This window comes from Schistocerca cancellata, chromosome 1 (assembly GCF_023864275.1).
Source record: "Schistocerca cancellata isolate TAMUIC-IGC-003103 chromosome 1, iqSchCanc2.1, whole genome shotgun sequence".
NCBI lineage: Eukaryota > Metazoa > Arthropoda > Insecta > Orthoptera > Acrididae > Schistocerca > Schistocerca cancellata.
The window spans coordinates 989,746,076-989,773,622 of NC_064626.1; the positions used below are offsets into that span (position 1 = coordinate 989,746,076).

Consider the following 27,547-nt stretch of genomic DNA (forward strand, 5'->3'; position numbering starts at 1 on the left):
TACCAAAGTACTAAGGTCAACAAAAACAGCAAAAAGATATATATGTTCAGTAAATCAGGTAAAAAAAACTCAGTAGTTTCATATCTCAGTGAGGAACATGAAACTTTAATCCCAGGGTAGGAGCATGATGGCTCAAGTTTGAAAGAATAGCTGCACTGATAGATATGTACCCAGTAGACAAGTTCCTAATGGTAGGGAACCCAATGGTATAGTCACTGTAAAGAAACTTCTAAAGAAACAAAGATTACTGAATAATAGATGTAAAACAAAGGATAGGGCTTTACATGGAGAGATGCTGAATGAAATTTGTGTGACTTGTCAGGGTAGCGATGCATGATGCCTTCAGTGACTACCCTAGCAGAATACTGTCAAATGGTCCTTCACAAAAACCAAAGAAATTCTGATCGTAGATAAAAGCTGTTAGTGGCACCAACGTTAGTGTCGTTCTCTAGCAAATGGGACAGTAACTGAAATTTAGGGTAGCAAAGCAAAAGCTGAAATGCTTAACTCTGTTTTCACATTTCCTTTTACCCAGGAGATTTTCCCCCAATTTAATTCTTGTACCACTGAAAAGATGAGTGAAATAAGTATTAATGTCAGTTGTCAAGAAAAAGCTGAAATCGTTAAAATTTAAAGGAGCTCTAGGGCCTGACGGAATCCCTATCTGATTCTGTACTGAATTTTCAGCTGAGTTAACTCCTGTTCTAACTATAATCTATCGTAGATCCCTTAACAAAAAACCATTCCCAGTTCTTGGAAAAAAATGCACGTCACACTCGTCTACAAGAAGTGTGGTAGAAGTGATCCACGAAAGTACCATCCAATATCCTTGATAAATTGAATCTTACAACATATTCTGAGCTCAAACATAATGAGATATCTTGAACAGAATGACCTCTTCAGTGCCAGCCAGCATGGTTTTCGAAAATGTTTATCATGTGAAACGCAACATGCACTTTTCTCACAACATACTGAAAGCTTTGGATCAAGGTAGTCACATAAATTCTTGATTTCTGAAAAGCATTTGACTCAGTACTACACCTTTGCTTATTGTCAAACATTCAATCATATGGGGTATAAAGTGTAATTTTTGATTTAATTGAGGACATTTTGGTAGAGAGGACACAGTATGTTGTCTTGGATGGAGAGTCACCATCAGATGCAGAAGTAACTCCAGGTGTGCCCCACGGAAATGTGTTGGGACCCTTGCTGGTCATATTGTATATTAATGACCTTGTGGACATGTTAATGGTAACTTCAGACTTTTTGCAGATGATGAAGTTCTCTGTAATGAAGAACTATCTGAAAGAAACTGCACAAATATTCAGTCAGATCTTGACAAGATTTCAGCTTTTTGCAGAGATTGGCAACTTGCTCTAAATGTTCTGAAATGTAAAATTGTGCACTTCACAAAACAAAAACACACAGTATCCTATGCCTATAATATCAATGAGCCATAGTTCGAATCAGTCAACTCGTACAAACACCTGGGTGTAATACTTTGTAGGGATAGGCTTAGTTGATGGTAAAGCAAGTGGTGGACTTCAGTTTATAGATAGACTACTGGGGAAGTGCAGTCAGTCTACAAAGAAGATTGTTTACAAATCACTCGTGCAATCCATTCTAGAATATTGCTAAAGTGTGTTGAACCCATACCAAATAGGACTAACAGGGGATATTGAACATATACAGAGGACAGCACAAATGGTCATAGGTGTGTTTGATCCATGCGAGAGCGCCACAGATATACTGAAGAAACTGAACTGGCGGACTGTTTAAGATAGATGTAAACTTTTTCAAAAAAGTCTACTAACATAGTTTCAAGAACTGGCTTTAAATGATAACTCTAGTAATATACAACCACCACTACATATTGTTCACATAGGGATCGTGAGGACAAAATTAGAATAATTATAGCATGCACAGAGGCAGCCAGACAATCATTCTTGCCATGCTCCATATGTGACTGAAAAGGAAAGAAACCATAATAACTGGTACAACGGAATGTACCCATTGCCATGCACTTTGTGGTGGTTTGCAGAATACAGATGTAGACGTAGATGTAGATAACGTCATGGAATGACCCACATCTGGTACCAGTAGGTTCAGCTGACCCATAATTTTCCTTCTTGGTGAACTTCACTTCAAATGTAAAATGAAACTGTGAATAACAACTCACCACTATTGTTTAAGTTAGGAGAAAAGACTGAAGAAAGGTGAGCATACTTTATAGCATTTGTAGGTTAGAGAAAGGTAATGACAGCATTTACTGGAAAACGTTTCAAAGGTATCGGGGACAAAATATAGGTGAAAGGTTATCTATAGTGTGTACGGAAACCAGACTGCAGTTACGAGAGCTGCAGGACATGAAAGGGAAACAGTGATAGAGAAGAGTGAGATAGGAGTGTAGTGTATCCCTGATGCTATTCAATGTGTATGTTGAACTAGCATTAAAGGAAATCGAGGAGAAATTTAGAAAAAGAATTATAGCCCAGGGAGAAGAAAAAGCTATGTGCATTTTGTTGATGAAATTGTAATTCTCTTAGTTTGCAAGTGACTGGAAGAGCAGTTTAGAAAAATGGATTGTGTCTTGAAACGAGATCATAAGATGAACTTAAACAAGGGTAATAGAATGTATACAAATGAAATCGGGGAGTACAAAGGGAATTAAATTAGGAAAGGAGACACTAAAAGTGGTAGAGGAGTTTTGCTGCTTGGGCAGCAAAATAACTGACAATGTCCAAAGTGGGGAGGATATAAATGCAGAATAACAATAGCAAGAAAAGCTTCATTAAAAAGAGTTTTGTTAACATCAAATAGAGAGTAGTTAACTCAAATGTAACCTTATTTGAAAGTAGAATGTGGACAATAAACAGTGCAGGTGAGAAGAGAATAAAACCTTTTAAAGAGTGGTTTTACAGAAGAATGGAGAAGATTAGAATGGTAGATCAGATCACTATTAAAGATATACTGATCAAATCATGGAGGAAAAAATGTATTGAACCACAACACCAAAAAGGGGATTAATTAGTACGACATTTCATGAGGCATCAAGAAATCACCAATTTGATAACAGAGGGAAATGTGAAAGTTATTAATGTTATACTTGTCACCCTAGCTTATATGCCTCATGGTTAATATTGCAGTGGTTCATGAGCCAAACCATAACAAAACTAACATGAAAATTAGAAATAAATGAACTGCAATTACCCCAGAGTACAGATAAGTCTCACAGATTGATTGCTATTGGCTGGTTCTTCATGTGGTACACTGGCCCTCGTTGCTGTATATGACACCATCTCCTTCCTTCTTATGTGTACGTTACTCAAGGAACTGACTAAATTAATTGTAATTCGAGACTCAGAGCTGTAATTCTTCACTTGTACCAGTCCCTATCCCTTTCCATGGCTTCCTGCTCTTGCTCTTGCCTTTACAGATGAGTGTAATTATTGGGCATGTGACGAGAGAGAAATAAATTACTCATTATATCGATAATAAATATGTGGAACTTTGAAAAAAATTCCCTTCATTGTTGACCTTTTTTTTTTTTTTTTCCAGCTAATGGGAATGGAAATAGAAAGTGAATATGGTGGATCAGGATTGTCCTTTTTTGCAACTATGCTGGCAGTGGAAGAATTGGCAAAAGTTGACCCTTCTGTGTCTGCCTTGGTTGACATACATAACACATTGGTCAATTCACTTATAAAGAAAATTGGCACAAAGGAGCAGAAGGAGAAGTACTTACCACGGCTGGCACAAAACACGGTATAGTATAACATCAACAGACATTTGTTATCAATATATTACACATGACGCTGTATCCTAGGAGAAAAAAGGAAAAAAAGTGGTGTTCTATATAGGATTATTTTGATTTAGTGCAGTAGAGTAACAACTGCAAAACAAATTGCTAACCAGATAAAATTGGATTTTTTAAAATTTATTTATTTATTTTTATATATATCTAAAAACAAAGATGATGTGACTTACCAAAAGAAAGCGCTGGCAGGTCGATAGACACACAAACATACACACAAAATTCTAGCTTTCGCAACCAACGGCTACTTCGTCAGGAAAGAGGGAAGGAGAGGGAAAGACGAAAGGATGTGGGTTTTAAGGAAGAGGGTAAGGAGTCATTCCAATCCCGGGAGCGGAAAGACTTACCTTAGGAGGGAAAAAAAGGACGGGTATACACTCTCTCTCTCTCTCTCTCTCTCTCTCTCTCTCTCTCTCTCTCTCTCTCTCTCTCTCTCTCGCTCGCGCGCGCACACACACAGACACAAGCAGACATATTCAAAGGCAAAGAGTTTGGGCAGAGATGTCAGTCGAGGCGGAAGTGCAGAGGCAAAGATGTTGTTGAATGACAGGTGAGGTATGAGTGGCGGCAACTTGAAATTAGCGGAGATTGAGGCCTGGTGGATAACAGGAAGAGAGGATATATTGATGGGCAAGTTCCCATCTCCGGAGTTCGGATAGGTTGGTGTTAGTGGGAAGTATCCAGATAACCCGGATGGCGTAACACTGTGCCAAGATGTGCTGGCCGTGCACCAAGGCATGTTTAGCCACAGGGTGATCCTCATTACCAACAAACACTGTCTTCCTGTGTCCATTCATGCGAATGGACAGTTTGTTGCTGGTCATTCCCACATAGAATGTGTCACAGTGTAGGCAGGTCAGTTGGTAAATCACGTGGGTGCTTTCAAACGTGGCTCTGCCTTTGATCGTGTACACCTTCCGGGTTACAGGACTGGAGTAGGTGGTGGTGGGAGGGTGTATGGGACAGGTTTTACACCGGGGGCGGTTACAAAGGTAGGAGCCAGAGGGTAGGGAAGGTGGTTTGGGGATTTCATAGGGATGAACTAAGAGGTTACGAAGTTTAGGTGGACGGCGGAAAGACACTCTTGGTGGAGTGGGGAGGATTTCATGAAGGATGGATCTCATTTCAGGGCAGGAATTGAGGTAGTGAGCGCGCGTGTGTGTGCGAGTGTATACCCGTCCTTTTTTCCCCCTAAGGTAAGTCTTTCCGTTCCTGGGATTGGAATGACTCCTTACCCTCTCCCTTAAAACCCACATCCTTTCATCTTTCCCTCTCCTTCCCTCTTTCCTGACGAAGCAACCGGGGGTTGCGAAAGCTCGAAAATTTGTGTGTGTGTTTTTTATTGTGCCTATCTACCAGCGCTTTCCCGTTTGGTAAGTCATGGAAAATATATATTACTTTGTAGAATATGACACATCATACCAGCATTATAAAGATGGAAGGAATATCAAGTTAGAACATGCCGTTGGCAAGTTCATTATCATTAGAAATGTATTAAAAATTTGAGTTGAATGAGATCAGGATGAAATAAACTATAGCCTTTTTGAGGCAACCATCTGAGGATTAGGCATAAGTGATTTAGCATGCAAATGTGGAGGGTTGAGTAGAGAGATCAACACTCTTCTCTTGCGTGCAAATCCAGTGCCTTACTCAGTGCCAGGTATTTTCATCATATGCTGGACATGTATTAACATGGCTCCTTCAGACACACCATACATAGTGGGCTATTAGACATTTGCAGCTTTAGAGTCCAAAAATTCAGATCTTGTATTGAAGGCCAGGGGGGCTTCATAACATTTTGTAGATATAGTTCCCTTTAAAAATATGCCTGTGCATTATTCTTTACTTCTGAACTCTTTGCAAGAACGCAAAATTTGTGAAACGTATTCTTTAGAAGATGATTAGCCTCCTATCCAATATTTTAACCTAATGTTGCAAGTAACGGCAGAGAGTACTAAGACATCTCTCGTTGCTTATTCTACTTAACCGGTTAGTGATTTTATTATGAATTTCCTAGCTTCAACCAATGTGGACTAAAAGAAATTATTCCACAAGCTCCCTGTATGAATTATGCATTTTAACTGTGCAGCTTACCAGCACATTATTTTAATAGTCTTGTCAGTGTAGTGCCCAAACTACTGAAATAAATTGGGGCATTTGTAGAGTAAAATAATCATTAACATTTTCTTAAATATAAATGCAAAAGCAAATCGGCTGTTTTGCAGTATAAACAGAATCCATACACAACCATCTTCAGCTTTTGTAATTAGACAGTCCAGAAGTAAAAATTGTCAATGTACAGTGTCACAACCAGTGAACATATGAACTTGTGCTGGCAAATGGGGATCATATTCATGGTGTAGTCAATGTCAGTCGGTTTTATACTGCAGAAAATAATGTATTTCGAGAAGGTTGCAGATTTTTTTTTTTTTTTTGTGTGTTTTATTTTTTAATGATGATGATGATGATGATGATGATGATGATGATGATGATTGGTTTGTGGGGCGCTCAGCTGTGTGGTTATCAGCGCCCGTACAATTACCCAATCTTTGCTCAGTCCAATTTCGCCACTTTCCTGGATGAGGATGAAATGATGAGGACAACACAAACACCCAGTCATCTCGAGGCAGGTGAAAATCCCTGACCCCGCTGGGAAGCGAGAACGCTACCGCGAGACCACGAGCGGCGGACGAAAGGTTGCAGATGTCTACCCTCCATGGTGTCTGTGATGTGAGCTGATAAGCCACCCTTCTGTGTCTTTCCACCAAACTATGTCTGCTTGGATGGCAATGGTATGGACAGTTAAGATGCATGGGATGAGACGTGAAAGTAGTAGAAAATTGTGGGAGACACTTTGGTTCATTTGCTGGGACCTCTCCCACTTGGGAGGTCCTTCCACTAACTACCCCACTGCAGGGGTAGTTCTCAACTTAATGTAAGCACACAAACCTCTATATCTGCAGTCTTTATAAATGGTAATAGCAATCGCTGATTTGTTTTAGAGTCTTGGGAGTCCTACCCGATAGACCAACAATAGCCTCTTTAAGGATATCAAAATAAAAAAAAAGAGAGCAATGCATAGGTTTGGTACAGGGGGGGGGGGGGGAATCAGAAATAGCTACTGCAATTGTTCTCTATTTCGGAAGAAAGCCTTTTAGCGTAAAGCTTAACTGTACAGCAATGGTTTCTTTGTGCCTGTCTGTGACTCAACATTCCTCTATACGAGGTCCAGTCCATGCTGGACTGACATGTTACAAAGTGTGCACATAACTGAAAAATGAAACCATAACAACAACAATTAAAAGTTTACCAAATACTGTTGCAAGATTAGGGAATACAAAAGCTCTAAAAGAAAGAAATGAGATTAATGAAGAATCTGAGGTTGACCATAAAGTCTTTGGAATAAAACGGAAAAGAAAACCTTGAAAGTTTGGAGAAAACAATAAAGCCATGGAAAGGGCATCGAAAATGTAGGTGGAGGTCTGTCTTAGATATTTACAAACTTGTACGATTGTAAATTGTAAAGAAGAAGGAGAGTGACAGACAAAGAACAACAGTGAACTTCCTATTGTTCCGTATGAATTAAGTAAATATTTACATGAGAACACAAAACGTATCTTCAACTATAGGCATTTTTAGCTTTGCCTTTGTGGGGAATCTACTATGTTTCTATTGCTTTGTTTTCTACGTATCTGGGTTCATTTGCTGATTGTCTGAAATGGTGTACTGTGTATGTTATGTAGTTTGCCCATAACGTTTAAGAAGTACTCTGTGACTGCTGATTTGTTATAGTTATGTAATACTGCTGCCAGATATAGTAATAATAAACTGCAGCCACAGGCTGACTGACCACCAGTATAAGTGATCCACTCCGCCTGTACCAAGTGCCAACAGCCTCTTTGGAGGGTGGATGAGCGGGTATAGGTACAGGACACTCTCCTGCCCTTGGGATTGGAAACTGTCCCTAAAGGTGGGTGAGTCACTAGAAGGCCAACGGCGTAGGATGGAGAAGGAAATGGGAAATCACTCCATTAAAGATCCATCTGGATATCCCAACATTAGCAGTTCATGATAATGGATGCTCCTTCAGTTAAATTCTTCGCAGGTAAAATAATCCCTCACTTGGATCCCTGGAAGAGGACAGCTCGAGGAAATAAATTAGGAAAACACAACAAAGAGAGAAGAATTGGTACCTAGAATATGATAACCTTACTCCAGATTGGGAGATTACAGAAGTTGATAGTGGAGATCGAAAAATTAAATTCAGACATATTAGGTTTAGCAGAAATGAGGTAGCCACTATCTGGAGACCTCAGGAGTGAAAATGATAGGAGTAATCCATTCTGATACAGTAGACAGTAGAGAAGGAGTGGGCATAATCATACATAAGACACTGGGAAACAGAATAAAGGGATTTTTGCAAATACAGTGAATGACTAATTGTAGTAAGAATTGAAACTATGCCAAAGGAAAATGTGATAGTTAAAAGTCTATGTGCCAGCAACAGAAGAGGAAGACGAAGTGGTGGAAAAAATGTTATCAGGAGCGAAGTGAGTTGTTAGAGAAAATAAAGGGCAAAGAAAACTATTTTACGTGAAGATTGTAATGCAGCAGTAGGAGAAGGAACAGAAGGAAATAGACTTGGCAAATACAAATTGGGATAAATAAATGAAGAGGAGAGTGATTTGTAGAGTTTATGCATACGACATAATATGAAAATTCCAGCATCGTCCAAGAAGGAGATATACATGGACAGCCCCAGCAGATGTCCGAAGGGCACAAATAGACTACATACTGGCAACAGAAAGATTCAAGAATCAGGTGAAGGACAGCAGAATGTACCCTGAAGCTGATGTCAACAGCGATCACAAACTAGTTATAATGCACTGTGAACTAAAGTTCAAAAGATTAAAGGTGAAAAAGAGAAAACTGGGAGATATCTAAGTTTAAAGATGAGTCTGCCCAAAATCAGTACATGACACAAACAAATAGTATCAATGAGAATACTAGATAACACAAGAGGGTAGAAGAGAAATGGATTACAATAAAGAAATTCATTTTAAACTTGTCAGAAGTGTTATTAGGAAATAACAAACAGGAGACTAGGAAAGAATGATAGGATGAGGAGGGTGAAGGGGGTTGGGGAATGGGAGCTGGCTGTTGGCAAGAGATCTGCTAGGAGAAGATTTTCAGATAGTTTTACTATTGGTGTTTACAATAGATATGACCAACTGTCAGAGTCTAGTGGAGAGGAATCTCTAGTAGCTGTAGATGTAGGAAGTATGCAGCAGACCTCAGTAGTTAGGGTGGCTAGAAGAGTTGCAAAGTCGAAGAGGAAGAAGAAGGTTCTGCTGTTAGGTAGTTCTCATGGTAGAGGTGTAGGCCAGCAGTTGCAGGAAGTGCTGGGGAGTGAGTACCAGGTCACCAGCATTGTGAAGCCTAATGCAGGGTTGGCTCAGGTGACTCTTAACATAGGGGGGGGGGGAGGGGGGTTATGTAGGGATTTTACTAAAGAGGATCAGGTACTGATTGTGGGTGGGGCTGGTAATAGTATTGATAGGGATGGGGAGTATAACATAGATGGTGACCTGGAAAAGATAGCCACTCAAACTGGCAACACGAATGTGCATTTCGTGGAACTGTTTCAGCATCACGATCGGCCTCATCTTAATACAGCCGTCAGGCGTAATAACATGAGACTTGGGGGTGCGCTGATGACAGAAAGCATGGGTCACATTTCAGTGGTGTCGGTGGAGTCTATCAGCAGGACGGGTTTCACTAGACACGGCCTGAACCTCAACAGGTATGGGAAGGGGAGGTTGGCATAGCTTATAGGTGACAGCATAGGTGGGGTTGGTGGGATCACTCATGGGAAAATTACTGCAGTAGTGGGTGTTAGAGCTGCACCTTTTTTAGATTGAAGTCAGCTGATAGGTATTCCTACTTAAGGGAAGTCTCTCTAACAAGGGAATCACTTTTGACAAAGCTTAGGTATCCGAGTAATGAGGAAATTAGTATATTTCATCAAAATATACAAGGTATTAGAGATAAAGTTAGTGAACTGCTTATAGATGGTGATTCTGAAATTATTGGTATATCTGAACACGTCTTAAACGAGGAAATAATTCAGAGGCTTCCTTTACCAGGATACAGGTTGGCTGGCTGCTTTTCGAGGAGCTCTTTGCGGTGTGGGGGAGTAGCCATGTATGTGAAAAACGGCATCGCATTTGAGTCAATTGATGTTTCAAAGTACTGCACTGAAAAGGTGTTTGAATGTTGTGCAGGTGTGGTTAAATTTAACGGAGCTAAACTTCTAACTGTTGTTATTTATAGATCCCCAGACTCCGATTTCACAACATTTTTGCTAAAGCCAGAGGAGGTTCTTGGTTCACTTTCTAGGAAATACAAAAAGTTAGTTGTATGTGGTGACTTCAATATTAATTGTATAAGTGATTGTGCAAGGAAGAGGATGCTGGTAGACCTCTTTAATTCATATAATCTTATGCTAACCATATTCTTTCCAACGAGAGTGCAAGGGAACAGTAGGACAACCATAGAGAACATTTTTGTTCATTCCTCATTACTAGAAGGGCATTCTGTTAGCAAAAAGGTGAATGGCCTTTCAGATCATGATGCGCAAATTTTAACTTTATGCTGCAACACGTGTTAAATATAGTCATCAGCTGTTCAGGAAAGCTGATCCAGTTGCTGTAGAGACCTTTGTAAACCTTATAAAGGAACAAGAGTGGCAAAATGTTTATAGCGCTGATACAGTAGACGATAAATATAATGCTTTTCTCAAGACTTTTCTCATGCTCTCTGAAAGATGCTCTCCGTTAGAACGTTTAAAACAGGGTACTAGCACAAACAGGCAGCCTGGGTGGCTGACTACAGGGATAAGAATATCTTGTAGAACAAAGTGGCAATTATATCAAAACGTTAGAAACAGTCAAAATCTAAATGCAGTAGCCCATTACAAACAGTATTGTAAGGTGCTTAAAAATGTTATTAGGAAGGCAAAAAGTATGTGGTATGCAGATAGAATAGCTAAGTCTGAGGATAAAATTAAAACCATATGGTCAGTCGTAAAGGAAGTTGCTGGTCTGCAGAGACAGGTCGAGGATATAGAATCAGTGCGTAGTAGGAATGTCCGTGTTACTGATAAGTCGCATATATGTACAGTATTTAATAATCACTTTCTGAATATAGCAGGTGAACTAAATAGAAACCTAGTCCCAACAGGGAATCATATAGCGCTCTTAGAAAAAAGTGTTCAGAGACTGTTACCTGAAATGCTCCTCCATGATACTGACAAGAGGGAGATTGAGTTAATAATTAAATCACTAAAGACCAAGAACTCTCATGGATATGACGGGGTATCTAGCAGAATACTGAAGTATTGTTCTATGTATGTTAGCCCAGTATTTCCTTTAGGAGTGGTCGGTTTCCTGACCGATTAAAGTACTCGGTAGTGAAGCCACTTTATAAAAAGGGAAACATTGATAATGTTGACAATTTTAGACCTATTTCTATGCCATTGGTGTTTGCTAAAGTTATCGAGAAGGTTGTATATACAAGGTTACTGGAGCATTTAAATTCACATAATTTGCTGTCAAATGTTCAGTTTGGTTTTAGAAATGGTTTAACAACTGAAAATGCTATACTCTCTTTTCTCTGTGAGGTTTTGGACGGATTAAATAAAAGGTTGCGAACGCTAGGTGTTTTCTTTGATTTAACGAAGGCTTTTGACTGTGTTGACCACAAAATATTACTGCAGAAGTTGGACCATTATGGAGTAAGGGGAGTAGCTTACAATTGGTTCGCCTCTTACTTTAAGAACAGAAAGCAGAGGGTAATTCTCCGCAATATTGAGAGTGGTAGTGATGTTCAGTCCCAATGGGGCACTGTTAAGTGGTGCGTTCCCCAAGGTTCGGTGCTGGGGCCACTGCTGTTTCTTATTTATATAAATGATATGCCTTCTAGTATTACAGATGATTCAAAAATATTTCTGTTTGCTGATGACACCAGCTTGATAGTGAAGGATCTTGTGTGTAATATTGAAACAGTAACAAATAATGTAGTTCATGAAATAAGTTCGTGGCTTGTGGAAAATAATTTGATGCTAAATCACAGTAAGACTCAGTTTTTACAGTTTCTAACTCACAATTCAACAAGAACCGATATTTTGATCAGACAGAATGGGCATATTATAAGCGAGACGGAACAGTTAAAATTCCTAGGCGTTCGGATAGATAGTAAGCTGTTGTGGAAAGCCCATGTCCAGGATCTTGTTCAGAAGCTAAATGCTGCTTTATTTACCATTAGAACAGTATCTGAAATAAGTGACACTTCAACACGAAAAGTAGTCTACTTCGCATATTTTCATACGCTTATGTCGTATGGTATTATTTTTTGGGGTAATTCTTCTGATTCAAAAAAGGTATTTTTGGCTCAAAAACAGGCTGTTCGAGCTATATGTGGTGTAAGTTCGAGAACCTCTTGTCGACCCCTATTCAAAAATCTGGGAATTCTGACATTGCCCTCACAGTATATATTTTCTTTAATGACGTTTGTTGTTAGCAATATTAGCCTATTCCCAAGAGTTAGCAGCTTTCACTCAGTTAATACCAGGCAGAAATCAAATCTGCATGTAGAATGCACTTCCTTGACTCCTGTGCAGAAAGGAGTGCAGTATTCTGCTGCATCCATTTTCAATAAGCTACCACAAGAACTCAAAAATCTTGGCAGTAGCCCAAACTCTTTTAAGTCTAAACTGAAAAGTTTCCTCATGGCTCACTCCTTCTATTCTGTCGAGGAGCTCCTGGAAGAGCTAAAAAATTAAGCAAATTCCAGTGTTACATTGTAGATTTTCTTCATTTAAACTTAAGACATGTCACCTGAATATGTTTTTTTATATTTCATTTTATCTGTTTCTAATATCGTGTTATAATTCCATGTATTGACTCGTTCCATGACCATGGAGACTTCTCCTTAATTTGGTCCCACGGAACAATAAATAAATAAATAAATAAATGGGTAAGTCAGGAAGTCGTAAATATGATAAAGGAAAGAAGACGGTATGAAAACCCAGAGGATGGAGAAGTAATGAACAAGACCTTAAGGAACAAAATTAATAAGAGGACAAAACAAGATAAAGAACAGCATTCAAAGGAAATTTATGAACACGCTGGCAGGACAAATTGATGTGGCACAAAGGATATAAAATAGTTCTTCGGAACAAGAAAGGTGAAAACAATTAGCATTATGGAAAAGATGGGATAAAGAAATTATAGTGAAACAATGGAAGGAATACCTAGAACAATGATACAGAGGAAACAGCAGCAATCTGACCGTCAAAAAGGAAGAAGTAGTAAAGCTGGATGAGGGCTCATATTATCAAAGAAGAGTATGAGAAAGTACTACATGACTTATGAGGAAGGAAGGCTCCAGGAGCTGATGGCATACAAGGAGAACTATTTAAAAAGTTGAGTGATAGATGAAAATGGCACTTTATGACTGTTATGTGATATTCACAGGTCTGGAGAGTTACCAGAAGACTTTGTTACATGCATTACCTAAAATACCAGATGCAATGACATGTGAGTAACACCAAACATTGAGCCTGATGTGCCATGTATTGAACAGTCATGAAAATTATTGTCAGAAGAATGAAAAAACAAATAGGACCATTGTCTGAAGACTAGAATGGTTTTAGAAAGTGTGGGATCAAGAAGTGATATTGGCTCTGAGGCAAGTCATAGAAAAACAGTTAAAGGAGGACAAGAGTACAGTCTTAGTATTTGCAGATTTTGAGAAGCATTTGACAATGTCAATTGGAATGTATTGTGCAATATCCTTCACCAATCAAGAATCAGCTGGAGGGAGAGAAGATGACACCTACCAATCAGAGTAGTTCGCTGTGGAAATAAAGAAGAATTGGAGAGCATTCAACAGTGCTTATGGCAGGGTTGCTACCTATCCCTATACTTGTTAAATCTGTACATACAGAAGGCAATTGACGGGGTGAGAGGAGTAAACATAGGAGTAATAATTGATTGAGCTAAGGTAGATATGCTGAGACTTGCTGCTGATGTAGCGCTAAGTGTAGAATGTTAAGGAGACATGCAAAAAATCCTGAACATAGTGGATAGAATAATGGAGGAGGAATTCCATATGACAGTAAAAACGTACAAAACAAAAGTTATAGTGTGCAGTAGAAACAAAGAAAGCAAGACTGCAGTAAAGTTGCAAATGAAACAGTGCAGGAAGTAAATGAGTTTAATTACCTGAAAAGTAAAATCATGTGTGATGGAAGAAGCTACAAGAAGGTAGTATGCAGAATTGCCCAGAGCAAGAATCCTTTTAATAAGAAGAAACATGTATTCACTACAAAGAATACAAGCCTTGATGTGAAGCAAAAAATGGTTAAGACCAGCATTGCAACATATGGCAGCAAAACTTGGACAATAGGAGTGAGAGAGGAGAGGAGATTTGCTGCATTTGAAACATGGTGCTACAGAAGAGTGGTGAATATCAGCTGGAGAGAAATGATCACGGAAGAGGAAGTTTCCATTAGAGTAAGAGAGAAAAGATGCTTCATGAAACACCAAAGAAGAAGGGCTCCGCTGATAGACCATATGCTCTGACATTATGGGCTTTTGAAAAGAATAATGGAGGGAGCATTAGAAAGCAGAAATTACAGAGGAAGGACTACTTTTAATAAATAATGGAGGATTTGTATTGTTCTTCATACTATGAGCTGAAGCAGAAGGCAGACAAGAGAGAATAATGTGGAGCTGCTGCCACCCAGCCTCACACTTGCTGACTGGTAGGGTGGGGTGGGGGAGAGGAGATCACGGAGTTTTAAATTAATAGTCCATTAGAGATATGGGGACTCTCAGTTTTGTCAGTGTCATTTTGTAAGATACGTATTCTGTATATTCTCCCAATCTTTACTCAGTTAAGAGATTAATTATGTGATACCATAATATCGATTAAATATGATAAAGGAAAGGCCTAGTAGAATGTGTAATATTGAGTAAATTCATTAGTTATAACTTGATCTGAGTGTCTTCAAATGTATTTAATGAATACTACTCAAGATGGGCCATGTGAGATGACAGTGCAGTATCTGTATTCAACAGAATTCTGTCAAAGAAGTAGAACATTTCACTTCAATCTTATTAAATTCCTTTTTATCTGTCTGTTACACTTTGATCACTTTGCAGACTTACCCCTTTGTATTTGACCACAGGTCCTACCACTGGTGGTATGACTGAGAACAGTTGCATGTTGCTCCTGTTTACTGTATTATTCTGTGTTTGTTTATTTTCCTGATAATTCGTCATTGCAGTTTCAGGTAAGGGATGTTCTGAAATTTGGTTGCTTAAGATACTGGTAAAGGTCGGGCCTGAACTACCACATTTGACATTGCCAACCTCAATAAACAATAGCACTGTAACCATTAACATATGCTTTATTTATTCTGCTTTTCATTTTGTTCATTGTTTTCTTTCTTTTTTTATTTTGAATGAAGAGACTATTCCCAGTGTATGACATAGAATACAACCCTCACAACACACAAAAGTATTGATGATCCCTGTGACCGTTAAGTCAGATCTGCTTTTGCTGGAGCACAGAACAAGGACATAGGCTGCCAGCCCTCTAAAAGCCTCTGCTCCTCTCTCCTTGGGCAGCTTGAGTTCTCATTTTTTTTTAATGCCCCTCCAATTGCCACAGTATGGTATCAGCATTATACTTGTGTTTAAAGTAAATTAGCCATGGGTCAAGGATTACTTGAAAAAGTCAGTCATCTTGAACCCTGAGTCATGAAACCCAGGATAGGTAAAAAATTGTAAGTTTGGGAAAGAGGCAAGGAAACCATGTAACTCTTTTTACCTACTGTATGCCATACATTGTATGATTATGTATGCTAAAGATTACTCAATAGCTGAGTAACTGCTTGTTCTCAGTTTTTCTAAGTTCTTTAAATTTTTGAATTTTCAGTGTTATAATAGGCCAAAGAATTTGTGCTGTTGTTTAAGTGCGTATTTTAAATGTGCTTCAGTATAAGTGTAAGCCACTAATTAATAGCTATGCTTCAATAAGTTTCTAGCTAATAATGTACATAACAGTCTGTTTAATTGCAAAGTAAAACAATACAGGAATGTTTAAATCTTATTTTTATTACTGTATGGTTGAAGTATTACACACGATTTAGATAACTGTCCATAAAATCAGCACATTTGAAGTAATCCACATTTCAAAATGTGTTTGTGTTCTTTTATTCAGTACACCATGTTCTCTGTTATTGGCATGGCTTGATGCAGTTCAGCAATTCTTTTTTTAACAGGTTGGTAGTTTTTGTTTATCGGAGCCACAGTCAGGTTCAGATGCCTTCTCCCTGAAAACAGTAGCCAAGAAAGATGGGTCAGATTATGTAATAAATGGCACAAAAATGTGGATATCTAATTCTGATGTTGCAAAATTCTTCATCTTGATGGCGAATGCGAAACCTGAAGCTGTAAGTATTCTTAGAGCAGTTTTTACTTTTGAAAATAGTGAATTTGTATGAGCACTGACTAGTTCACTTTTATCTGTTTCTTTATTTATTCCACAGGGATACAAAGGAATAACTTGTTTTGCTGTTGACGGAGATATGCCTGGCTTAACAGTTGGAAAGAAAGAGAGTAAACTTGGAATCAGGGCATCTGGAACTTGTATGGTACACTTTGACAATGTTAGAGTAAGTGTGTTGGATGTTAGTTGTTCTTTTTCTTCTTCTTTTAAACTGGCCTTTTGCCATCACAGTAAATTTGTATTTGAAGTTGTATTATCCGTAGTGTGAACTGTTTTAAATACGCGGTTTCTTCATGAACTAACACTTCAGCTCAAATAACACAAGTTAACAATTGGAAAGGGGGGGAGGGTGGTTGCTGGTTGCCACACAACATACCTGTGCAGTTTCCACTTGTATACACTTGACAAACAGAAATAAAATAGACTTGTCCAACCAGTTATCTATGTTTTGAGGAGGGTAATGGAGGTAGTTTCATTGGTGGTGATTGATGCAAGCTCCACCCAAACAGGCCATGAAGGCCCAGTGGTACCGACCAGCTGCCATATCATCCTCGGGGCCCATAGGAATCACTGGATGGGGATATGGAGGGGCATGTGGTCAGCACACCACTCTCCTGGTCATATATCAGTTTATGGGACACTGGGGCCACTACTTCTCAATCGAGGAGCTCCTCAGTTTCTCGCAAGGGCTGAGTGCAGCCCATGTGCCAACAGCGCTTGGCAGACCGGATGGTCACCCATTCAAGTGCTTGCCCAGCCCGACAGTGCTCAACTTCATTGATCTGATGGGAACTAGTGTTACCACAGCGGCAAGGCCATTGGTACATCTACATCTGCGTAGATATTCCGCAAGCCACTGTACGGTGGGGTACATCAATACTGTAATTACTCATTCAATGAGTGACTCGCCAGATGAATGTTCATTTGTGCACAGTGAATATTGGAAGCAACGCATGGACTCTGTATAATTATTTTTGTCAAGACAACCTTTTTAATATATGTTGAGAATGTACGGAGTATACATACTAATGGGAAAGCTTACAGATCCATACATAATATTACTTGTATGCAAAGCCAGAGGCTGTGTAGGCTTAGAGGAAGAGTCAGAACACTGCAAAGTTAGAAAAGTAAAGTGGCATCAGTAGCTCACATTTTTGGCCTGGTAACTCATCTGCCTGTAAGAAGTAGTGTTATAAATGGGTCTGTTAGTTATTAGTGGCAAAGCTGTATCCAGTGCCACAATTCGTATTACAGATTCAGTGACAAAAGATTTTTCAAGAAAATTGACAATTATTGTGTCACTTTTATTGATATTTTATAGTTTCCAGTCCAAAAATCAATCGTGAATTGAGTGTTGGACAAGGGAGCGATTAGATTAATATTAAAATGGGTATCAAGTAGCCTGTTTCAAAGTGTTGAACAGGTCATTACATGTCAAGCAGTTTAGAGGTTCCTACAAGCCCATCATGGATTTTGATGAAATCCTCAAAAAATGTTAAGACAAACTTTTTATATCTCAGATAGTAACTGCTGAATAAACCTGAAACATTTCACATTATAACTTACTAATACTAGGTCTTCAAATATGAAGTTTCATTCTCCTGCTGCTTTCCAGTTTAAACAATTGAGGGCAAAGTTGATGATTGTTCTGAAAATGCCTGTTTTTGGCCCAGTGTTACAAAGAAAGAGCCTACTGCAATTAGGAAGACCATGTTCAAAACCATCTAGAAACTATATTTGGGTTTGCAATGTGAGCCTGTATGGTGCTAAAAAACATTATACTCAGATTAAATGTAATATTTTTTATTACATTCTACAATTGTTTAGTACTCTCTGGGGAATGCCTTGAGGACTTGGAAGTGAGATAGTCCAAACAACACTAAAAACTACATAATCAAACTGGTTATGAAATTCACAATTTAAGTATGGAGATCATGTTAGCAAAATTGTTGTGTAACAGCTGCAACACACATCATGTGAGTAGTCTGCATGTTTTACATCACTGTCACATTGTGAAAATTTGGCAAGTTCACAGCAGTCTTCCTGACATTTTTATTTATGTTGTGGAGAATTATTAGTATGTCCTTTCTTGTATAATGCTACTGATATTCTAGTTCAATTCTGGTTTAAGGTATAGTGCATTTTGCGTTAGCATAGATTGTGGTTAATGTGGAGTATTAGTGTGCACATGAAAAATTGTATAAATGTGTTGACATGGTCAAGATGGCTTAACCACTGCTGGTTCCCTTGAAAGTGAGAAAACGAGCATCTCCATCACCATAGGGGCCAAGCCCGATAGCTGTGCAATAGCAGCCGTGGGGAAAAAAAAACCCTCATCCTCAAAGTATGCTATGTGCTGATGAGGTGAATGGCTGTTGAGGTGAAACAAGTCTCTGGCAGGCAACCTCTGGAGCGTCTGCTGCTCCCCAGTTGTACAAGGCTTCCTCAGGCATGCAGGACTCTGCCTGGCTTGAAGTTTGTTTTCCTGGCGTTTCGTGGGATCCCTATGGAAAGGTCTCATCAAACAGCTACTCAAGACAGGATGGGTGTAGTCAGGTAGTACCTACACCCATCAAAGAGAGCTCGGTTGGTCAGTCCTTCCACGAAGAAATCTAGAATCATAGTAACAGGGCACTGGTATGCCACAACACTTTCATTGTAATAAAGAGGAAAAGGAGGAACCTTTGAGAAGGCCTCCCCCTTTTCTATATTCACAAGGCATTGGATGGTATTGCTGGGTCCATAAAAATTCTCAAATGACTTCATAATGGAACACTTCTAGTTGAAACTGCTAATTCAAACCAGGTGTCTAAGCTTCTGGGATGTAAGCCCTTAAGTGACAACATAGTCTAAGCTGAGTTGCATAACAGCATTAACTTTTATAAAGGCGGGGTTACCTGCTTCAATATACAGCATTAACTTTATAAAGGCGGGGTTACCTGCTCCAATATAATGGAGATGGACCCTGTGGAGTTAGTGAAGAATGGAGAAATATGGATGTCACGGAAGCGCAGAACTATATAAAGAGAGTTGACGGCACATTGTAAAAATCTAACGTTCACCACTCCAGAATTACCTGAACATATCCCTGAAGGCTATATCCAACTTGAAGTTCACCCATATGTTCCTAACCCAATGTGGTGCTCAAAGTGTCAGAGATTTGGCTATACCACTATGGTATGTAATGGGAGGGCTAAATGTGGAAATTGTGGAGGCACAGCTCACAAATTGGGCAATTCTCCAGAATGTATAAATTGCTCCGGGGATCACCCACTATGGAGCAGAAAGAGTTAGGTTTACAATGAGGAAAAGGAAAATTCAGGAGCTGAAAGTAAAGAGACGCATACCCTATGATGAAACTAAAAAATATTTAAAAGCTATGCAACCTCAGGTTTTTGCTACTTCTTTTCATCAGCCCTTAAGGATACAGGGTACTTTTCTGGCTCAATATTATATAAAAATCAATACCTATTTCTTTCAGGCACTGTTTATAATGTATACGTCTTACAGATTTTTTTGTTGATATCAGGTAATGCAGCACACTTTCTAAACAAATTAGAAGTATTTTGGATATTTTTGAACCTGCTTAGAGTTATTAAAGAAAATTACAAAGAAATTGATGCATTTTTTTTCCAAAATGCTTCCTCAAATTGAGGTACCATTTAATACAATGTTATACACTTGAAGGAGACCAAATTTTTACCAGATATGCATGACACAATGGCCGTGGTACTAGACCTATTTAATTCCACCTATTATGATTATTACAAGGATAAAAAATATCACATCTTACATTTTAATTTTTATAATTTATTTCCTAATGAAAATGTTATTTTTTTCTATAATTTAGCTGATTCTGCAATAAAGCTTAGGTCTACTACATAGGTATTGACTATTACAAGTTACAGAAAAAAATTAGAGCAATGCTTTATAAACTTTAGGAAAACTAAACTGTGCCTCAGAACATTCCTGAAGCATAGTCTTCATCCTGTAGCATTTCTTTATCTTCAAGCTTCCTCTTGGTATTTCTTTTAGCTCTTCTTGCTTCTTTGGTAACTTGAAGAGCGAATCTTTCAGCTTCATGAACCTGTTGTCTGTCACATGCAAGCAACTGATCTTCCATATTAGAGCCACGTTTTATACCTAAATTTCTCAGGACTTCCGACCTTCCTATCACTCTATCATTGAAACATATCACCGCATCTAGTATACAAACTTTAAATGTATTTTGTCCTACAAAAACATTCTTGGGTAATCTTTCCCGCATGCAATGGCTGAAACTTTCATTTGTGTTCTGAGTGCCCCCCATGAAGCAAAAAAGGGTCACTCAGGTCTATAAAAATTGGTTTTATTTCATTCATAACAGGCTCAGGAAGAGAATCCTTATGATGGTACATTTGACCACTTTCTTTTACTTTTTGGTAACCACACCAAGAATCTGCTCCATTAGGGCAAAGTCCATGGACAAGGTGGTCATCTGTGGAAAACTTTTGAAAGTAGGTGGGTCATATAGCTTTCCTCATTGCTGTAACATCATTGAGAGGTGCAGTTCATCTAATGGCCAGTCCATAATAACTCTGAAGGAGGTATATTTCAGTTTCTGTCGATCTGCCTTGGCCAGACAGAGATTTTCCATCGGATAGCAACTTTCCTTTCATTTCTCTTTGTAGTTTCCTCAATCTAGCACCCATCCTCTTTTGCACATGTCCACAACACTCCAGTTTTGTTACCAAGGTATCACCATACACAGTGAACTCATTAATTTTGTTGAAAGCTTTAGAGTCCCCATCACCTAAGTACTTCGTATATCTAACGTTCCGGGTACCAACCTCTGAAATATTTGAAGAGCTCCATCACACTCCATGCCTCCACTGTAGCCATCATAATTCTTAGAAAACTGATGTTCAATATGTCCTTCAGTGTTACCATGGCAGGTGGGGCAGTACTTAGATAAGCACTCAACATCAGCAACTTTTCCATTCTCCAGAGAAGTAACACTTACAACATCATTCAAGGAGCGATGTCCTCGATGTTGCCATGTCCCATCAAGTGCATCAGCAATGTCCCTGGTTCCACTGATATTTACAGTTTCTTCTAATGCAAGTTTCATAGAGGCTTTAGACACAACCGTCAAGGCACGTAAAAGTATTTTTATGTACTTGCTGAATTTACTGGGAGGAGGAGGAGGAGGAGGAGGAAGAAGAAGAAGAAGAAGAAGAAGAAGAAGCTCCATCAAACCACAAAATGTTTGAGCAGCCTTTTTTTTTTTTTTTTTTTTTTTTTTTTTTTTTTTTTTTTTTTTTTTTTTTTTTTTTTCCTTTTCCTATTGCACGCATTGCATACACTAACTTCAAATTCACACCATATGAATTATTCACAATGTTTGAAGTCATTTTCGAGGTAGATTTATTGCAGGATCTACACAGAACAACTAATTTTGATGCTAAACCCTTGCTGCTACTTTGTTGTTTAGTTATTTCCAGACATCCTACATCATCACATTGTTTACATTTTACCACTTCCTTTATCAAAGAAGATAAGATGCCACCACCACCACCAACAACAACAACAACAACAACAACAACAAATCCGCTACAAAAAGCGTAATTGTGAACACAAAAGTTTGAATCACCAGGAAGTGTGCCATGAGGGAGTTTCTTCCCTGAAGAACTGATACATAGGTTACTTTCAACAGTGTTGCTTGATTTGTTTGTGAACTGGTTACCACGGAATTTCATTTTATTGAATTTCTTGGTGCGTAGCAAAGTACATATTTATTGCACACTAAAGGATATGAACTTCCACAAATATATGTAGGGGCAACAAACATTCAGTAACATGTGAACAAACTGCTTCAGTGAAACAGAAAGTAAATACTAGCAAAGATAATCATTTACAGACATTAGAAACCTGCACTCTTATCAACATATATGAATCATACATATAATGGCTGGAAACAGTAAGTTCATGGTTCCTTTCGAAATAATACTGTTTTCTGTAACAGAAATAAAGGGGGCGTGGCGGCATACATGACTGTAACTTTAAAATTTGGTATATATAGGTCGTTTATCATTTGAAACCCTATAATGTATATAAAGTCATAAAAAACATTTTGATTTTCCCACCATTTATAAGTAACCTGTATCCTTAAGAAGCCAGTCGCTAACTGTGATGCCTCCATACAAACTTGGACCACAAATTCAACTACGAGCACATGCACTTGTCTGTGTTTCCTTGGGGGAAGTGCTACAGTTGAACCAGAAATCATTCAGAAGCTGCCAGTGATTGGCTTACAACCTAAGCCAAATACTGCTACCCACCATCATCGGAAGTCTACTAAGCCGTCCCCTCAACCCAAGCAACCAACTCCACCCATAAGTAAGGAAACACATCCTTCAAAAAGTAGTTCAAATTTGAAGAAAGTGGCAGTTAAATTTTCGGATTGGTGAGCTTCCTCCTCAGATGGATACTACTCGTGAGGATACGGATTTCCAATTGGAAGAACCAGAGAACAGGGCACTGGCTAACACTCCGTCTGGCCTCCTGGGTGAATCAACGTCTCCAAGGGAGAAAGACAAGACTAACCATCACTAATCAATGGCTCCCATAGGGACTTTAGTGTTCCAGTTGAATTTACATGGATACCAATCACATTTGGAAGAATTACATGCCCTGCTTACAAGAAACTTATTTAAAAGTCACCGATACACATGCATTATGGGATTACCACCCTTACAGGAAGGACGATATTACTGGAGACAGGGCTAAAGGTGGAATGGCTGTTTTTATTGATGACAGATGCAACTCCTCTCCTGCCCTCTTACCATGGCTATACAAGCAGTTGCCATAAAAGTTGTAGCACAATGTAACATCACAGTTTGTTCTTTGTGTCTTCTAGCTCATGATTCTTTGGATGCAGATGCTCTGGCAGAACTCCAGGCACACCCACATCCATTCCTCCATGTGGGGAACTTCAGTGCACACAATGTGGTGTGGGGCTCAGCTAATCACTTGCCCCAGGGGCGAATTATCGAGTGACTTGTCCATTATGAGAATATCTGCCTTTTGAACTTGGGCCATGGCCATATGATTACACCTTTCCACAGCTATTGGGTCGTTTTCAGCCGTTGATTTATGTTTTTGCTCCTCAGCTATTGCAGACTCGGTTCAGTGGGAAATGACTTCAGATTACATTCTAGTGACCACTTCCCAGTGTGGATCCGTCTGTTGACTCTGACAGTGGTTGACAGGAGACCACAAAGATGGATGATTCAAAGAGCAAATTGGTTGCTGTACAATCAACAGGCTATTTTTGGACAAAAGGGTTGTGCACAGGATATGGTGGCCTATATCACTTGTGAGATTCAATGGGCAGCCGCAGAGCCCATCCCCCAGTCTAGCAACCATCTCAGATGATGGCCTATACCTTGGTGGAATGACAACTGTTAATTGGCAGTCAGAGAAAGACGAACAGCTCTACAGAACTTCAAACACCATCCAACTACAGAAAACCTTCATGCCTTCAGATCTGTGGGAGCACATGCAAGGTGAGTGATAAAAGAATGGAAGAGGAACTCCTGCAAGGAATTCACAACTTTCATTAATCGGTCCACTTCCATTGCGCAAGTTTGGAAATCAATAAGGTGGATTACAGGCAAGGGCAGTACACGTCCCTTTACGGCCTTCTCAAGAAATGGGATCTTGGTGGATGTGCCTAAAGACATGGCTCAGGTTTTAACTGAACACTTTCTTACAGTCACTGCCTCATCTAGACAAGCTCCTGTGTTTCAGGTGTTCCATACGACTGGAGAGATGAGGAAGCCCCACTTCTTTTCGCATAATGAGGTAGTCCTTCCATTCTTCATGTGGGAACTGGAATCTGCTCTGTCCACGGCCGAAGACATTGCTCCAGGGCCTGATGAGATTCATTATGCCATGACCCATCATCTGTGCCTGAAGCAAAAGGACAGCTCCTCTCTTGCTTTAATCAGATCTGGTTTGATGGACAGTATCCCACAACTTAGGAGGCAATATTAATTCCATTATGGAAAGCAGGCAAGGACCATAGCGCTCCTAAAAGTTACAGGAGTGTAACCCTTACCAGTTCTATGGATAAGGCACTTAAATGTATGGTCAACTGCCACCTCGTCTGGCTGCTTGAATCCAGAAGCCACCTGAGCCGCCCCAGTGCTGTTTCAGGCACTACTGTTCCACCCTTGACAGCTTAATTCTATTGGAGACAACAATACAGGAGCCCTTATTATGCTGAAACCATTTGGTTTGTGTGGTTTTTACCTCGAAAAAGTGTATACCTCTACTTGGAGGTACAACATTCTTCACCAACTTCATGGACATCTGCCGTTTCTAATCCAATCCAATCCTTCCTCGTGGACTGGCGTTGTGATGCCTTGTCTGACTGCTGTGTTCAAGACATGGGTTCCCCCATGGCAGTGTAATCAGTGTCGCATTGTGTGCCATTGCTATCAGTGGCATTTTCTCTGCAGTCGAGCCCTGTCAAATGCTCTTTGTTTGCAGACGACTTCACAGTCTTCTACTCTTCCTCTGATCTTACAGTGACGACGAGGCAGCTACAGCTGACCAACAGGAGGCTGGAAACCTGTGCCAAGACAACTGGTTTTCGGTGCCCACTAAAAAAGACTATATGTGTCAATTTTAACAGTGTTCATAGAGACTTTAACCAACCAGTGCACATAATGGGGACAATCTTTCACATTTTCAAGAAACTGTGCACCTTTTTGGTTTATTATTTGACTAGAAATTAACTTGCCTCCCACACATGGAAGACCTATGATTAAAGGTCTGCCAGTCATTGAATATTTTAAAATGCTTTAGGAGAAAAGCATGAGGAGCTGACAGATACCTTTTCCTGCAGTGTTGTAGGGCATTTGTTGATCACATTTAGATGATGGCAGCGTAGTCTATGAATCAGCCCGTATTTCGTATCTCAAGATGTTAGACTCTGTCCACCATGAGGGCATTCACATATCGACTGGAGCCTTTCGGAGCAGCCCAGTTCAGAGGCTGGTGAACCGCCACCACCACCACTCTGGTTTGACGACATACCGTTTTGGCTTGACAGGCTCTGAAAATCTTAGCGTCACCCTAGTCATTGGCATTTAGTGCAGTGGTCCAACCCAACTTTGAATAGCTGTTCAGGAACTGGCCCCGTGCGATCAAGCCATTCAGGATACATGCTACTGACTATCTCAAGAATTGGATCTATCAGATCTCTGAATACACAGCCAGGGATGGAACGCATTTTCTGCCTTGGTATCTTGAGAGGCCCAAGGTGATTTTAAGTTTGACGCAGTACGAGAAAATCTGTACTCCAGGTTACATTTTTACAACTTTGTTTCCTTCCACTTTAAGTACGTACCACAGTTTTGTCATTGTTTATACAGACGGATCCCTGCAAGAGAATGTCCTCGATAGTTCCGCTGTTTTCCTTGGTCGTTTTCAAAGTGTACCTTCTGGAACAATTTACAAATAATGATGAGGAGTTGTATGGCATTATGATGGCACTAGAGAGGATTCATAGACCTCACCGTACAAGGTTTTTGGTCTGTTCTGACTTGCTTAGTGCGCTACAAGCACTTCACCAGATTATACAGTAGATCAGTTGATTCAGCTCATCCATGAACTCCTTACAGCAGCTCCAACACCGTGGCAAGGATGTGATCTTTTGCTGGATAACTGACCACATCAGGATAAGGGAAACGTCATGGCCAACAAAGTGATTGAAGGTGACGAAACAAACTACAGTAGCTCAAATTGACCACGCAGGCATGGCAAACTTAATTTCAGTGTCACTGCTGGGAGGAGGTTCTGCTTACCAGGCTGAGCATCGGACATAGCCCTTTAACACATGGCTTCCTCCTCTGGCGGGAGATCCACCATTCTGTGAGGTTTACGGTGTGCCATTTTTCAGTTCAGCGTATTTTGGTAACATGTATCTTATATGCTGATATCAGGGCAGCCGTCAGTCTCGATGGAGATATCTGCTCTCCATCCTCGCTGATCAGGCTTCATCCCTAAATTGGTGGCAAAGGGAGGCAGACTTGAATGGATTATAAACTGCTCTGCTTGTGGGGACAGTCTTTGTCCCCACCCATGAGATTGGCGTGCTGACTTTTCATCAGGGTGCTGATGACCATGATGTTGAACTCCCCTCACCCAAAATCATCATCATTAGTTTGCTGTAAAATGTCATAAGGAAAACTAGATTGCTGGCTGGCTGATGTCACTGATGGGGTTCTTTGGGAAGAAAGTTTGATAAGGCAGAACACTTTTCAAATGTGATTACCTCAAATTATTTGAACCACGAAAAAGAGAAAACAATTCTTTTTATTGAATTCCGTACCCCATTTCAATTTTTATAAAAAGAATTTTGTAGAACTGAATGCTGTACAGTGTCTGAATAAAAACTGGTCTGGTGAGATTAGGACTCGCACATTGAAGGTTGCGTACAAACTTAATTATGTATATAGACAGTTTATCCATTCTGGAAATCAAGGGTATTGACGATTTTTGCCTGTTACCTATATATCTGTCCCAGGAATTCAAGACTTCTAAGAATGCTTTAATTTGAAGTTCGAAGTCAGATAACAAGTGACAAAAAAAATATCTTTTTCATGTTGTTTAATTATGTATTAACAACTTTGAATTTTTCCTTTGACACGTACTTCTTGCCAAATTTCCTGATTTTAGCTTAACTTTAAGTACCCTATAGGCTTTTTGAATGAATTTTTGAGCATCAAAATAGGTGACACAAATGGCCGTAACTTATAAGTTTAAAATTTTTACACTGCCCACGGACTGTAGACCTTAGTACATGCATAAATTGGGATTTGATACACACAAATCTTTCAGATATATATAAAATTAACTTTTTGTTTTTGTACTGTGAAACCTTTTTCATGCCAAATTTCACGATTCTATGTCAGTGGGAAGAATCCTGTAAGTTCTGATGAGTGAGTATCAAAATATGTAACATAAATGGCCGTATCTTGTGACTGAATTTACTTAGAAGCTTAAAATGTTTCTTTCACCAAGAAACCATAAGCCTTGATACACGACATAAATTTGAACTTGAGATGTTTACCTGTTCTTGAGATAAAAGGTTCTTAACAGTTG

The 27,547-nt window shown here is 39.4% G+C and overlaps 1 protein-coding gene across 1 annotated transcript in view; it reads left to right on the plus strand.

Annotated features, from left to right (window-relative positions):
• LOC126088632 (short/branched chain specific acyl-CoA dehydrogenase, mitochondrial) overlaps positions 1 to 27,547 on the plus strand; it is a 63,095-nt gene that overhangs the window by 26,719 nt on the left and 8,829 nt on the right. Inside the window, exons 4-6 of the mRNA XM_049906851.1 lie at positions 3,559 to 3,765; positions 16,167 to 16,337; positions 16,434 to 16,559. Coding sequence (XP_049762808.1) covers positions 3,559 to 3,765; positions 16,167 to 16,337; positions 16,434 to 16,559 — 504 coding nt within the window. The remainder of the gene's footprint in view (positions 1 to 3,558; positions 3,766 to 16,166; positions 16,338 to 16,433; positions 16,560 to 27,547) is intronic.